Here is a 15,655-nt window from a genome sequence, read left to right on the forward strand (position 1 = left end):
TCGATGTCAAAAACTCTCGCAAACAAACGACTGCGTCTACCCTTGAAGGAAGAGGTGCTATGACGGAATAGGGTTAAGGTGGGTGAACAGACGTTTAGCACCCTGCTCCTGCACCTTACATTGCAGGATCTACCCTCCAGCTCGAGATGAGGGTAAATGCCGGGTAGAGGTGACCATCTGGACAGTATCGAAAAGGAAGTACTTCTTCACCCAAAGAGTGATTAACACATGGAATTCACTGCCACAGGAGGTGGCGGCGGCTACAAGCATGGACGGCTTCAAAAGGGAATTAGATAAGCATACAGAGCAGAGGTCCATCAGTGGCTATTAGCCACAAGGTATGGATAGGGGCTCTGGGGCAAGTGATGCTCTGTCTTCTTGGTGCTTTGGGGGGGGTCAACAGTGGGAGGGCTCCTAGTGTCCTGGCCCCACTGCTGGACCTCCTGAGGGCACCTGGTATTCTTGGCCACTGTGTGACACAGAGTGTTGGACTGGATGGGCCTTTGGCCTGATCCAACATTGGCATCTCTTACGTTCTTATGAACACGGAATCTGTCACAGTGGGCATAGATTGCCCTGCAGACAGAGCAAGCACGTTAGCCATCTGTTCGGTAAAAAACCTCCAAGGATTTAAGGTTTTCCGAAGGGAGATTGGGAGATTACCGCCCACTTGTTAAGGTGGCGCGGGTTCCAATGGAGGATTGGGGGTTTCGTCCCTTGATTGGAAGGAAGCGTGTGGAGAAGCAGAGAGGTCAGACGACTCAGAAAAGACATAGGCAGCATCGGTACCGATGGAGTCAGAATTGATGGATCTTAAAATTAGAAATAGCCGGGTGCGACGGCTTGGGAGGTTTGCCTGTCGCCCTCGATGGTTGGGGCCTCGCAAACTCCGGTGTCGAAGGAGGATCTCAATACCGGGAGGGTAGACTGATGTCCCTAGTGGGGGTGGGAACCATGGCATATTACCCGTAAAGGGGTAGACCCCATACCAGCCCCTTCCCAGGGAGGGAGTGCGGTGGCGGTGTATCGGTGCCGATGGCCATTCTCAATCGTCAGCTTGGGCAGTGACGGGCGGACCAAAGGCTTCAGCTCCGTGGTCGGAGTGCCAATTTTTGACACTGGAGGACCGGGAGATCCATGAGAAGTCCATATCCTGCTCTGTCAGCGAGCTGAGCAGCCCCCTGTAGGATTCAATGCCGTGGCCCTCCGAGGGGTCAGCGGAGTTTGCACAGGGGGAGTTGTCTTATGCTCTTTTAGCTTGACTGGCAGAGCGTCCTTGCCTTCCCTGCATTATGGAGGGAGAATAGGCATCGGATGAAGATGTCTGGGCCGAGTGTAAGCATCGGGCGGTCAACATCGATATGCATCGGTATCGGGAACCCATCGATGCCGAAGTGGCAGTCGACATTGACGCATGCCCTGAAGTGTCCTGATGACATCGGTGAAAGCGCAAACTCCGAAACGCGGCGCGAAGTCTGGCAGCTCTGTTCTTCCTCGTCTGCTAGAGAGCTTCGTGCAAGGAGCAGAAGAGCCCGTTCAGTGCAATTCCCCGAGGCACGAAAAAACAAAGTGAGTGTGCATCTGGGGGGGGGCATCTTTACTGCCGCACAAAGGCACCATTAAAGGAACCCCACCTCTTGGCCGTAAGCCCTCGGGAGAGGGGGGGGAACGACACATTACGGAGTCCAAGGAAATAAATCCGTAGAAACAAAGTCCTTTCACTTAACAAATAAACAAAAAGAAAAAAACGAGGAGCAGGCCTAGAGCCCAATTTTTTTACCTACCGAAGCGGAGAAGATCCCACCAGCGCAGCGGTCAACAGAGAGCTGGCGGGAATCATGCGCAGTGGGGCCGGCGTGTGACGAGGGGGCGGGCACGAAAATCCCTTTCACTTTCAAGAGGAACTGATCGAGGTCGGCGCAGGCGCACTATATCCCCCCAGAGGTGTGATGCACAGAGACCACGAAGAAGATCATCCAGCTATCGGAAGGAAAAGCCCTCTGAAAAGGGGTCTGCCGGACTTCCTCCAGCACTCTAGCCCACTGTGCCGCAGTCGTGGTGGTGAATGAGTCGGCCCGCATCAAGGCCCAGCTGTCCTTGCTGGATTTGCGGCCGTGAGTTGGTGGGCAAGAAGGGTCCTGAGTCACAGAGAGCCAGCACCTTGAACTGAGATCAGAGCCACCCAGGTCGCCCTGGAGGTATTTCGGTGTTTGTAAATGTCCTTATGACCAACACGCCCACAAAAGGGGAGGCGGGCCCCTGCAGTTGGAACCAACAGGAATTCCCAAGAGGCTTTCAAGAGCAGCCCCACACAGAGTGTGTTACAGCAACCCAAGGGAGAAATTGCAGATCAGCATGCCAAGGTCTGCAAAGTCTCAAAGGGGGAGGAAGGCATCATATAAGAACATAAGAGGGAAGCCAGTGGTGGATATCAGGCCAACGGCCCCTCCAGCCCAACACTCTTCTGTGTCACACAGGGGCCAAAAGCCCCAGGAGCCATCAGGGGGTCCAGCAGTGGGGCCAGGACAGTAGAAGCCCTCCCCCCGTTGCCCCCCCCCCCCGAGCTCCAAGAATACAGAGCATCACTCGCCCCAGACTGAGAGTTCCTATATTTATATATATGAATCCTATATTTATATATATGAAGGAAGACACCATATGAAATGGGCATCCTACCCTAAAGATGGCTTACAACGACCCCTAGCTGTGACTGGGATAACTCTGCGTCCCCTCTAAGAAGGGTAGATCTGTTCCCGGATCTCTCTGCAGTCTCCACCAGCATAATCTTTGTCTTGCTGGGATTTAATGTAGCATCTTCACTCTCCTCTGCTTCCCTGCAGCATCCCGACACGGATGTAGGACAGAGGCAGCGGCACCCTCAGGTCTTGTGGGGCCCACAGAATACTGATGCCACGCTCAGCTCCAAACTTGCGGAGGAGGATCCGGGGGCCTCATGCGCCTAGGGAAGGACAGTGGAGGCAGCACGGAGCCCTGCCCCAGACTGAGGAAGTCAGCTGCTGCCTCTGCCCTTCACATTATTATTATTATTCTAAAGAAGATGTTTGCTATTGGCTGAACAATTTCTCACACACAAACAGTATCACAGGTCATAAAAAGAGCTTTGCTAAATCAGTGGCTCTGTTGTAGCAGCCGCGGCCAGCAAGATCCCCAGCAGGACACGGAGGCACCGGCTCTCCCCTGCCGCTCACCTGGGCATTGAGAACGGAGGCTCCGCCAGCTATTGACCAGCCGCTCCTTTTCTGCACATCTGTCTCACTCCTTTCTACAAGCCCTCTCAACTGTCATCGCCACAGCTTGTGGCTGGGAAGGCTACAAGTTAATTATGTAGCATGTGAAGCGATGCCCTCTTGTGGGTCTCCTGTCGATCAATTTCACAGAGCAAACCCAAGCTCTGCTATCAGAGGGTTATAGATTTTTCTTGGTGAGATATAGTCAAAAAACACCGCCTGTTCCTCTGACGGCTTTGATCAAAACTCATCATAGAGTCTTGCCAGTGAGTCGGGTTTATTTTCAGCTAACATGAGACGATTCACTAAGAGGGTGGCTGTGCTGGCTTGCAGCCCAACAGCTGGATGCAGGTCCAGGAGCACCTTGGAAACCGACAAGATTTCTGTGCTATAAATTTTCAAGAGTTAAAAGCTCTGGCAAAAAGGGGACGTTGACTCTCAAAGCTGATAGGGCAAGAATCTTGCTGATCTCTAAGGGGCTCCGAGGGGCGCCTGGGCCTAGACCTTTTTTTTCTCCTTTTTTAAACATTTACTTAAAATTTAAAAGAACAGTTAAAAACAGGAAAGCAAATCCTGATGTTTATGCAGGGCAAACAGGGAAGTGTCTATTTTATGTGCTGCTGACGCTTCTAAGAGGGGCATCCATTTTTCTTGGAGGTTGTCAGGGACAGGTTGATTTTCAGATCGAAGGATACTAGTGGAAACTTTGTCCTGTAGAAAAAAGTCCCACAACTTCAGGTACCAATCGCTCAGTAGCAGCGTCTTAGATTTCCAATGAAGTGCTATAACATTCCTAGCAGCCACAAGACATAATTCTATTTGCTCTTTCATAAGCCCATTGGGGGGGCGGGATGGCTCCAATAATTCAGGAGGAACAAGGAGGGTTGCAGTTGCAGACTTGACTTCTGACTCACTCTCTCTCGCTCTCTCAATCTCTCCCCCCCATCCCCACCCCCGTGATGCATGCATGCATGCATGCATGCTTGCACCACAGTATTCCAAAGAATTCTGATGCTCCGTCTGAATGAGATGAAAACCCTGCAACCAAGGTACAGAAACCAAAGAAGATGACAAAAAGACTGCAATCAAGACTCACTTTGTCAACTGAAGGAAAAGCACTTGCACGGGCAATATTTAAGAGACACAAAGTTGATCAAGAAAACACCTGGAAGTGGCTCCAAAATGGGCACCTGAAGAAAGGAATGGAAGGACTCATTCTAGCGGCACAAGAGCAGGCACTCAAAATGAATAGTATGAAGATCAGGGATGACAGCAAACATTGACTTTGCAGGACAAAGGATGAGACAGTTGACCACATAGTCAGTGCCTGCAGTAAAATTGCTCAAACTGTCTATAAAGGGCATCATGATAGAGCTGCAGCTATGTTGCACTGGAATATTTGCAAGAAGTACGGCTTACCCTCAGCCAGAAATGCATGGAAGCACAAACCAGACAAGACCATGGAGAATGAGGAAGCAAAGATTCTTTGAGACTTCCAACTACAAATAGATAAACACGGGGAGCATAAAACCCCTGATATCACAATTGTAGAAAAAACGAGAAATAGGGTTTGGATAATTTTTATTTTATTTTTATTTTCATTGCATTTATACCCTGCCCTTCCCGCAAACGGGCCAGGGGAGAGCAGAATAGAAAAGAAAGAACAGGAGAAGATCATGAAATACCAAGACCTACGAATGGAGTTAGAGCACCTCTGGGAGAAGAAGGTTACCATCACACCAGTGGTCATTGGAGCTCTCGGAACAGTGCCTAGAAGTTTCAAGAAACGCTTGGACATTCTGGGCATTGAGCAAATAACACCAGCTCAGTCCCTGAAGACAGTGTCACTTGGAACAGCAAGAATCCTGCGAAGATACATCTGGAATTCCCAAGAACTTGGCTAGATCAAATATCTGATGGTGACAATCCATAATAATAATAATTCTGGGTGCTGCAGCCTGAACCATCCAAAATTTCAGGATCGCCTTCTAAGGCAGCCCCACATAGAGTATGCTACAGTAGTCCAGCCTGGATGTCCCAGGGAACACGCAATTATCCAGGAACAGCCACAGCCCAAAAGCAGCCTAAGCTTATAAAAAGCACTCCTCACTACCTCCAGTCACTGGATATCTCAGGACAGGAAGGGGTCCATAAACACTGCCAGACTGTAAGCTTCTTCTTTCAAGGGCAGCACACCCCATCTAGATTAACACAGCTCTCCCCTCCCCTGGGAAGTCACTACTGGGAGGCAGCCACTGAGACAAGGAAAAGGGGCCTCTTCCTGCTCATGCGGGTAGGGCGATAGCATGCGAAGGAGCACCTGGTGAGGTGCTGCTAGAAGGTAAGGTTTTTTTGTCTTTCTGCCTTTTGCCTTTCCTAGCTGCTGTGTGAGAAGCTGAGGGTGAGTGGGGTTCTTTGGAGACTGCTAGAGGGTGGTTCTGTTTAAGTTCTGTGTGGAGCTAATTGTGTGTTGGGGGCTGCTGGGGGCTGAGTGGGTTGCTGTGGATTGCAAGCCCCGCCCCCTACTGCGCTGAGCTCTGCCGTGCTTGGCAGGAAGTCACCTTTTGAGACAAAAGGCTCCTCCTCGCCAGAGGCGCACACCGAATGGCCCCGCAACTCTGCTCAGAGTACTCTTGGAATATACTTGGATGGCAATGATGTCGACTGAAGGCCCCTTCCCAGTCACCTGCATGGAGTGTGCCATGTTTGCCTCCTGGAAGAGAAGATGGACTTCACTTGTCAGAAGTGTAAGCTGGTCAAGTGTTTGGAGGAGAACATTCAGAGCCTGCAGGACAGCATCACCAGAAAATCAAGGAAGGGGAGGACTTTATTGACAAGAGCCTTGGAACTCTGCAAGAACGTGAAGAAGAAAGCCAAGGAGAAGAAGGAAGAGTCGTTCTCCCTTCTGAGCCTCCTCTCAGTTCTATGGTACAAACCTGAAGACGTCAACCGAGACGACGCGCTGGTCCCCTGGAGCTCAAGAATCGTTTTGAGGTGCTTGAGAGGGTGACAGAGATGAGAGTGGAAGGAGAGCCACAAAGACCTGGAAAAGGGAGCGAAGAGGGCATGGAGCCACACAGAAGTGGAAGGAAACGGAAAGTGGTGGTCGTCAGGGACTCTCTGCTCAGGGGTATGGAACGTAATGTGTCCAGGCCGGATCCCCTACTCCGAGAAATGGGGACGAATGACACGGCCACAAATACCATCACAAAATTTAAAGAGGACTATGATCCCCTACTCGGAGAGATGTGTTGCTTACCGGGGACCAGAATTCAGGATATTACAGACCGACTGCCAAAACTGATAAGACCTACTGACCAGTACCCGTTTGTGCTGGTTCATGTGGGGACGAATGACACGGCCATGAATACCATCACGAAAATTAAAGAGGAAGGCAGTTGAAGGCATTGGGGGCACAGGTGGTATTCTCTTCTATCCTCCCAGTCACAGGGAGAGGAGTGCAAAGAGAACAGACCCTACTCGAGGTGAAGCGTTGGCTGAGATGGTGGTGCCGGCAGGAGCGCTTTGGGTTCTGGGACCACGGGACACGTTTTCTTAGAGAAGGCCTTCTAGCACAGGATGGACCTCACCTCTCAAGGTCAGGGAAGAAAACGTTCGGAAAGAACCTGGAGAGCTTAATCAGGAGAGCTTTAAACTGAAGCTGCAAGGGGAAGAAGGGGACGATCAACATGGGGACTTCAACGAAGAAGAGAAAACAGCGGGGGCAGGTCAAAGGTACAAGGCTACAAGTGCCTATATAGCAATGCCTGTAGTATGAGTAAAAAGAAGGAAGAGCTTGAGCTTCTCTTGCAAAAAGAGGGCTACCATATAATAGGAATCACTGAGACTTGGTGGGATGATTCTCCTGACTGGGATGTGGTAGTGGATGGGTATGAGTTCTTCAAGAAAAACCGGAAGGGTAGAAGAGGAGGCAGAGTGGCGCTGTGTGTGAAGAGAGGGCTAGAATGTCAGGAAGTTCTGGAGAATGTGGTTGACAGCCCCGTGGAAAGTATATGGGTGGAAATAAGGGGAGGTAGGATGAAGGGTATTGTTGTTGGAGTCTGCTGCAGACCGGCTGACCAGGGACAGGAAATGGATGCTGCCCTCCTTGAACTGATTGGTAGAGTATCCAGACATCAGAACCTTATAATTTTGGGAGACTTCAACTTCCCCAATGTGTGCTGGGAGACAGGCTCAACAAAGCGACAAGAATCATGCAACTTCCAGACCTGTCTGGCCGACAACGTCCTTTTTCAAATGGTGGAGGAAGCTACAAGAGGCTCAGCCATACTAGACTTAATATTAACCAACAAGGAAGAACTGGTAGACGGGGTGAAGGTGGTGGGGACCTTAGGGGGAAGTGACCATGTCCTCCTTGAATTCCAGTTGCTGTGGAGGGTCAAGGAAGTTCGTAGCCATACTTGTAGCTTAGATTTTCGTAGGGCAGACTTCAACAAACTCAGAGGCTTGATGGGAATCATTCTGATGGGCAAACTGGAAGACTGTGGGCTGGACTATAGGACAGTTCGGTGGACAGGGAACTAGTTACAGGCCCGCATCCAAAGAGTGGTGGTCAATGGCATTTCATCGGAATGGAGGGAGGTGTCCAGCAGGGTGCCGCAGGGCTCAGTTTTGGGTCCAGTACTTTTCAATATTTTTATCAGTGATCTGGATGAAGGGGTAGAACTCATTAAATTTGCTGATGATACCAAATTGGGAGGAGTAGCAAACACCTAGGAAGATAGAGTTAAAATTCAACAAGACCTGAATACTCTGGAGAAGTGGGCAGTTGCAAACAGGATGCAATTCAACAAAGATAAATGCACAGTATTACATCTGGGCCACAAAAATGTCAAGCACAAATACTGGATGGGGGATACGTTTCTGGGGAGTAGTGTATGCAAAAGAGATCTTGGGGTAAGAGTGGACTGTAAACTAAATATGAGCAGTCGGTGTGATGCGGGGGTAAAAAAGGCAAATCCAGTCTTTCGTTGTATTAAAAGGGCCATAGCATCGAAATTGCAGGAGGTCCTAGCCCCTCTGTAATCTGCCTTGGTCAGGCTGCACCTGGAGTCCTGCGTGCAGTTCTGGAGGCCTCACTTCAAAAAGGATGTGGCCAGAATCGAGAGGGTGCAGAAGAGAGCGACGAGGATGATCAGGGGTCTGGAGACTGAGCCCTACGAGGAAAGGCTGAGGGCCTTGGGAATGTTTAGTTTGGAGAAGAGGAGACTGAGGGGGGACATGATTACTCTCTTTAAATATTTGAAAGGCTGTCATTTGGAGGAGGGCAAGGAGCTGTTCCAGTTGGCAGCAGAGGATAGGACCCGAAGCAATGGGTTTAAATCACATGCCGAAAGGTGTTGGCTGGATATTAGGAAAAACTTTTTCACGGTCAAAGATGGAATCGGCTGCCTAGGGAAGTGGTGAGCTCCCCTTCACTGGCAGATTTCAAGAAGAGGCTGGACGAATATTTGCCAGAGATGCTTTGGGCAGGGGGTTGGACTAGATGGTCTGTAGGGCCCCTTCCAACTCTATGATCCTGTGATTCCATGGGACTGAGCAGAACTGGGCATCTGGCAAGTCCTCCTTCCTTCACTCAAAGAGTGATTGGAATTTACTGCCACAGGAAGTGGTGGTGGCTACAAGCATGGACAGCTTCAAGAGGGAATTAGATAAGCATATGGAGCAGAGGTCCATCAGTGGCTATTAGCCACAAGGTATATATAGGAACTCTCAGTGTTGGGCAAGTGATCCTCTGTATGCTTGGTGCTTGGGGGGGGGGTCAACAGTGGGAGGGCTTCTAGTGTCCTGGCCCCACTGCTGGACCTCCTGATGCCCCCTGGTATTTCTGGCCACTGTGTGACACAGAAGAGTGTTGGGCTGGATGGGCCATTGGCCTGATCCAACATTGGCGTCTCTTATGGTCTTATGCTTGGTAAGCTTCAGCTGCCAGACTCTTCTGCACCACCCTGTAAAAGGCCTCCGGGTCCCCCTAGAAGCTGTGGCGAGTACGGGGAGCCTCCAAATACAGAGGCAGCAGATCTCTGAGCCCCAGTGCTGGAAGGCCTTTTCCTTGGGCCCCCTTTGCTGGTCCCCCATAGTAAAGGGTTGGCCACCGTGTGGAACGGGATGCTGGACTACATGGGCCCTCTTGGGTTGGATTCGTGTTCTTGCAGACTCTCTTCTGTATCTGTGCACTCCTTGTGGGGCTTTGACAAACGGCTGCGCCCAGAATGAGGCTGCTACTCACCGGAAGCATCAGCATCGTCCCTGGAGGTCCCGGCAAGCCATCTGCTCCAGGAAGCCCCGATCGTCCGGGAGGTCCCTGAAGATGGAGGAAACAGACGGTGCCCATTACATTTCGGAGACATTTATCCTGGCCGGTGAACATCCTGCCACCCCAGTAGAAAGCTGGCAGCCTGGGACAGAACGGCTTTGTCACGAGACCTGCAAAGCGGACTGCTGGCCCTCCCTCTCCGCCTCCTCCGTGCGGGATCCTCCAGAGGCAAGAGAGGGCTATGGGAGAAAGGACAACTGCCTGGCCCCAGCCTCCTGCTGAGCGGCCCAGAGTGGCTCAGACCCTCCGGAGGGGGGCTCTGGAATGGCTGCCCAGAGTGGCCCGTCCGGGGGACCCCAAGCTGAGCGTAGGCAGCTTTGGAGGGCCCCACTGCTGAAGGGAGCTTTCAACAACTGAGCCGCTGCTCTCCCTGGTGAATGCTGAATTCTGAAGTTTTTATTTTTTAATTGTATTGTTAGTACGAAATCATAATCTAAAAGTCATCCCAAGTTGCAAGACGAGGAGGGAAGAAACACCTCCACCAAACAATCTGTGTTGGTCTAGAGCAGAAACAAATTTGCTTCTCCAGACTTCCTCCACCCACCCCCAAATTTGCTGAATAGGCGCCACCTATTTCCCAGGTAGGAGCTGCGGTGGCTCAAGTGGTTAAGACGCTGAACTGCAGGCTGTGGAAGGTCAGTAGTTCAGCAGTTCAAGACCCAGGTGCCGCAAGACAGGGTGAGCTCCTGTCTCTAGTTCCAGCTCCTGCCAACCTAGCAGTTCGAAAGCAAGAAATGGCAAGTAGATAAATAGGGACCACTTCGGTGGGAAGGTAACAGCGTTCCGTGCGCCTTGGCGTTGAGTCATGCCGGCCACATGACCACGGAAACTTCTTCGGACAGCGCTGGCTCTTCGGCTTTGAAACGGAGATGAGCACCGCAACCCTAGAGTCGGATTCGACTGGCTTTCGAGCAAGGGAACCTTTACCTTTACCTTATTTCCCAGGTATTCAGACATATGCGTTAACATCCTCTGAATCTGATTTCATCTGAGGGCAGGACTCTTGACATTCTGCAATCTTGCACAGGTGACCTGAGACGCTATCAGGCCTCTGAGGGTTGGAACAGGTTTCCATTCATGCCACAGGCCTGCGTGCAGGATGCTCATCAGCACCTTTGTACAGGGCCAGGGCATGAAGTGCTTTAGAACTCGGAACTATTGTCTGCCTTTGATGGCTTACATGTAAGGCCCTCTGGAATAGGAGAAGGCAGCAGCATTTATCATTTGACAGCTGATGGGAGTGCGAGAAATTATATTTGATACCCGCCCAAACAATCCAAAGACACCAAGAGGTCTAACAGTGCCATCCTACGCAGGCCTGCTCAGCATCTTACTCAGGGGCATTCAGTAGCGCTGACTCCCAGGAAAGTTTCTCTTTTTCTTTCCGTATACCCTCCCCTACTCCCCAATGGGGACCCAACGCAGCTTTCATCCTCCTCCTCCCCCCCCCTTCCGTTGCCACAACAGCGCTGTGAGGAAGGCGAGGCTGAGGGCGGGCGAGGGGCCCAGGGTCGCCCAGCCAGCTCCTGGGCCCGGGCCGGGATCCACAGCTGGGCCCCCCAGATGCCGCCCCGACAATCTCACCACTGCAGCACACCGGCTGCCTAGTCGGGGATTGTACTTGAACTCTGAAAGGTCACATTCAAAAGTGAGTTGCAAACATTCCCCCAGATTTGGAAATGTTTCTTCTGGCTGCCAAGGGTGTCGCGCTTGACAGCATCTTGGAGGGAAGCCGAGAGGCAAAGTCTGCGCGCGAGAGAGCTCCACGTGAGAGCAGGTGCCTCGGCATGCCAAGAGGAAAGCATCACACACACTGGCCCAGTGTCAGCTGGCGAGGCGTTGGCATCTGCAGTGCCAGGCATCCCCAAACGGACTGGCAAGGCCCACCGGCTCCCATTCAACGGCGAGATGAATCAGGCCGGCCACCAAACATCAGGAGGTGGACCATGACCTAGCCCCTGCCGAAGGGACAAGCTGGGTCAGCGCCACACCGCTGGGCCTTTCACGCTCGGCCATGCTGCTGCTGCCACTGGGAAGATGGTTACTGGGCCACCAGAGACACCAGGAGCCCCGGGGAGGCAGCACTTTGGCAAGGCTGCACGGAGGCGAGGCTCTGGCCAAAGTTGAGGGGGGCCCTGGGAACAGGATGTGGCCAAAGGCCTGCAAAGCTGTTCTGCACCCAGGAAGTGTCCCATCCCAAGCCCAGGCCCGGCCTGGAAGCGTTTGCCGGGGTCAGGCTTCACCCCAGGAGACGCTGCAGCTGGTTGCTGCTCACAGAGGCCTTTTTACTCGTTTGGCCGCCCCCCAGCAATCCCCTCCTCTGAAACGTAACATTCACACCAGTCTACATTGCCTGGTCCTAATCACTAAATGGTGCAATTATGGGATCTTATTAAAAGAATGGAAGTCCTTCTTAGCCAAAATCTTGCCAGGCTGGTGCTTCTGCTCTTGCTAAAAACTCCACACACTGGAATTTGTACCTTCCATTTAAAAACCACTCTCTGACTTGCTCTGCAATGGGATATGCTCCAAGTTACATTCGTGTCAAAGGAGAAAACGGCACAACATCCGCACTGCTGAGCGCAGGGAGCTGTCCAGTTGGAGGAAGGGCTGCGAAAGCAAGGATGAGCAAACCTCTTGTAAGAGGTGCCAACAAGAACTCAAGGCTTCAATGACAGCAGTAGAATCTTTTCAAAATGGGGAGGGAGGACAAAAGGCGTTGAAAGGGTGAACGCCAAAGGACTCACACTTGGGCGAAGCAAAGGTTGAATGGGGAAAGGCAAGGCATTTCAAGAACAGCTGTTTAACACTTTTAAATGCCACCCTTAACTAGAGCTGTGTTATCAAAACAGAAATGTAGTGCTTTGGTGGCATGTTTTGGAGGAGACAGGCCTAGTCAACGGGAATTTCAGCACTAAGAAATCAATTTATTCTGTTTTCTAAAAGCAGTGAGCAGGCAGGCCCCCCCTCCGATGAACAGGTACATGTATGTGTGAGTGGGGGGGGGAGGCACTACTCCGCAACAGGACCCCCCAAGAATTAGAGGGATCCAGTCTGACTTTAGGTGTCAGGAAGTGAATGATGCCTGCACTACTCCAAAATCTCCACTAGGTGTCAGGCCTACATAAATGTTATAAGCAGAGGCCGGCTCTGGAGTCAGGACATTGGGAACCCAGACCGTGGCTTGCAAACCTTCCACCTGCAAGAAATACCTTTGCAGGCCAAGGACCCTCTCTGCCTATTGCCAGGGCACTCACTGTCACCTGGCATGCAGCGGCACACTGCAGAGGTAGATTAATCGGGGTGGGTGCTGGATCGCACACCCCTTGGTGAGTATCCGCAGAAGGGACCACACAACTTCAGGGCAAAGTAGGTAGGTAAGCAGTAGGGTTGCCCACCAAGGGTTCTGAAATAAGGTTGGGGAGGGCAGTGGACTCACGGCAGGGATGCTGTTTTCAGCAGCATCCCCAGGATCGAATTCCCCCTCTGCCAAGGAAGGCTGCTGGGTTACCTGGGGCCAGTCACACACTCTGAGCCTAGCCTCCCTCACAGGGTTGTTGTGAGGATAAAGCAGAGGAGAGAAGAATGAGGTAAGCCACTCTGGGTCCCCAGCAGGGAGAAAGTGAAATAAATAAAGGAACTAAATAAATGATAAAGAATGCTTATGCCCAGGGTGAGGGAGTCAACTTGCTGGTCTCTGAGGTCTTTATTCACCCCAGTGCATCTCCTTTACATGACAGTACCCCTTTCTTTTTTCTTTTTCTTTTTTGCTGGGCAGAAGAAAAGGTGGGGTGGATGATTGGTTGCCCCCCCCCCCCCAAGGCTGCTGTGGCAACACTAGACCATGTTCTTCATGACTTTCCTCTCTCTTTTTAGGTTGCTTCCACAACAATCTGTTAATCTTCTTTAATGTTTTGCAGAAGTGTTTACATTTTGGCTCCAGGGTCAGTTGATGGACGTGGGGAGAAAGTTTAGTTGTCAGGGGTTTCCTGACAGATCAAACTGGACCGTCTCGCCTGAACAAAGCACAAACAAAGCACACCCCACGTTTAACTGCTCAGATTACAGATGGCAAAGGCTCCTCCTGCTGGCCACGGGTGGGAATGCAAAGGAAGCTCCGGCCGAACAAACAGGAGTCCTGTTAAAACACACTTCCACCACCACCCCGCACTCCCACCCCATGTGAGCTTCCATGAACCCTTCTGGAATTGTTCTGTCTCTTAACTGGACACTCTTTGGAGAACAGGCAGTACTATTTGGAATTCTATACCTTCCGCTCCTCTGCTAATCATTCCATATTCTAGAGAAAGAAGTCCTCTGACAATATTTCTCTCATGCAATGAGAGGGGGAAAGGGATGTAAATAAAAATAAGCAAGAATAAGAAACCCAGCTGCACCCCTGCGGATCCCGGGCGATCCAGGGACGAGGTCAGAGCCCCTTTTTGCTGGGCTTGCTGTTCCCCCCCCCGACTGCTTTACACTCGTGAACTGCAAGCTGCATGTGGCTTGGGGCGCTGGGTGTGATTTGCCTCCCGTGTCCTCTTGCTTTCTCATGGCCACGGACTGCCGTGTGGTGGTGGGGAGAGGGCTGATGGGGGTGCCTGCGCAGACCCAGACCCTGCACGGCTGACAGTGGGGAGCTCTGACGCCACGCGGCATCCCGACACCCTCCCGAGTCCACGCTGACCGGGAGCAAAAAAAGAGCACAACAAGGCTACGGCAGCTTACCCTTTCTCCAGGATCCCCCGGCGGGCCCGTTGGCCCAGTTGTTCCTGGAGGCCCTGGAAGACCCTGATGCGGAACAAAAAGGAAGAACGTGAGCTGGGCAAGAGGGAAGGAAGGAAGGGTGTGCATCTGTGTATACATGCAGACACGTAACAAACAGGAAAAGTACGCAAAAGATCTGTTTACTTCAGTATGGTCAAATTGACCTTGCAATGCTTTCAGCTGCATGCCCATCATATGGAAGCAATTGAACCCAGGGAACAGCTGCCTTTTGCATGCTCAGTCTGGCAATAGTGGGAGATACACAACGGCACTGTTTTGGGCTGAGCAGGAGGGGAAAGCAGAGGAAAACGGGAAAACCTGCAGAGAAGCAACTTACTGCTGGGCCTTCTGAACCAGGTGGGCCTTCAATGAGCATCCCCTGCAAGAGAAGAAGCCAGAGTGAGGGGGGGGCCCCGAAGGAGAAGGGGGCCCGTGCTCCTCCCCACACTTCACACGGACTGCATGGTCTCCCACAACAACAAAGGTATTCACATTATCCTCTATTTGAATCCTTCTACCTGTTTACATATTGTATAAAATATTTATTAAAACACTTGGGCAAGAACAGCTCAGGACAGTGTACAAAAACCAGCACATGCCCGCACTATTAGCACACCTTAAAGCACACCCGGCACAACCCGGAATTTTGGTTCTGCCCGGGGGGGGGGGGGAACGGGACAAAGCTTGGCTAGTCAGTGGCTGACCTCCCTCGGACCACCAGAAATCCCCCTTTGATAAAAATTGACCTCTTTTGTGGAAATGTAGCTCCTACCCAGCCTTGCTAATGGATTCCGATGTTCCAAATGGATTCAAAGGGGGAGGCAGAAGGGGGCCACGAAGGCTGAGCTAAAGAGATCCGCATTCCTCCTCCATCCTCGGGGTTCCCCCCCCCAGCATCCGCAGCTGGGCAGGACCCCCTCCCCACCACGCGGCACTGAGCACAGCAGAGGCAGCCCCCCCCCCCGCTGTCTCTGGCAAGCTCTGGCGCCGGCTGCGGCAGAGACCCCGCAGAGGAGGCCTTCCGCATCCCCAGACTCTCCCCGCCAGGAGAGACGTCGCCCACTCGCAAAAAGTGTCTCTGAAGGCTGCACCCAGATCCCAAGACTCCCCAGCCCCACTGCACACTGGAGGGGGGGCATCCTCATCACTCCGCCCCCCAACCTTTTTATCTGTGGACAAGGGTTCAGAGGCTCCTCCCCTGTGAAAGGCCCAGGGAGAAGCCCCTCCCTCCCCTGCGCACGCTGGCTTGTCTGCTCCCCAAATTCTCCTCATTTCCTTACAAATGGCCGTGGGGCTTCCTTCA

General features: G+C 52.0%; 1 protein-coding gene across 1 annotated transcript in view; it reads right to left on the minus strand.

Moving 5' to 3' along the window:
- LOC107110446 (collagen alpha-1(V) chain) overlaps positions 1 to 15,655 on the minus strand; it is a 291,309-nt gene that overhangs the window by 148,506 nt on the left and 127,148 nt on the right. The window contains exons 9-11 of the mRNA XM_015411231.1: positions 14,690 to 14,731; positions 14,314 to 14,376; positions 9,499 to 9,573 (exon numbers count right to left, since the gene is read on the minus strand). Coding sequence (XP_015266717.1) covers positions 9,499 to 9,573; positions 14,314 to 14,376; positions 14,690 to 14,731 — 180 coding nt within the window. The remainder of the gene's footprint in view (positions 1 to 9,498; positions 9,574 to 14,313; positions 14,377 to 14,689; positions 14,732 to 15,655) is intronic.

Source organism: Gekko japonicus, unplaced genomic scaffold (genome assembly GCF_001447785.1).
Source record: "Gekko japonicus isolate JY-2015 unplaced genomic scaffold, Gekko_japonicus_V1.1 scaffold1287, whole genome shotgun sequence".
NCBI classification, from domain to species: Eukaryota; Metazoa; Chordata; class Lepidosauria; order Squamata; family Gekkonidae; genus Gekko; species Gekko japonicus.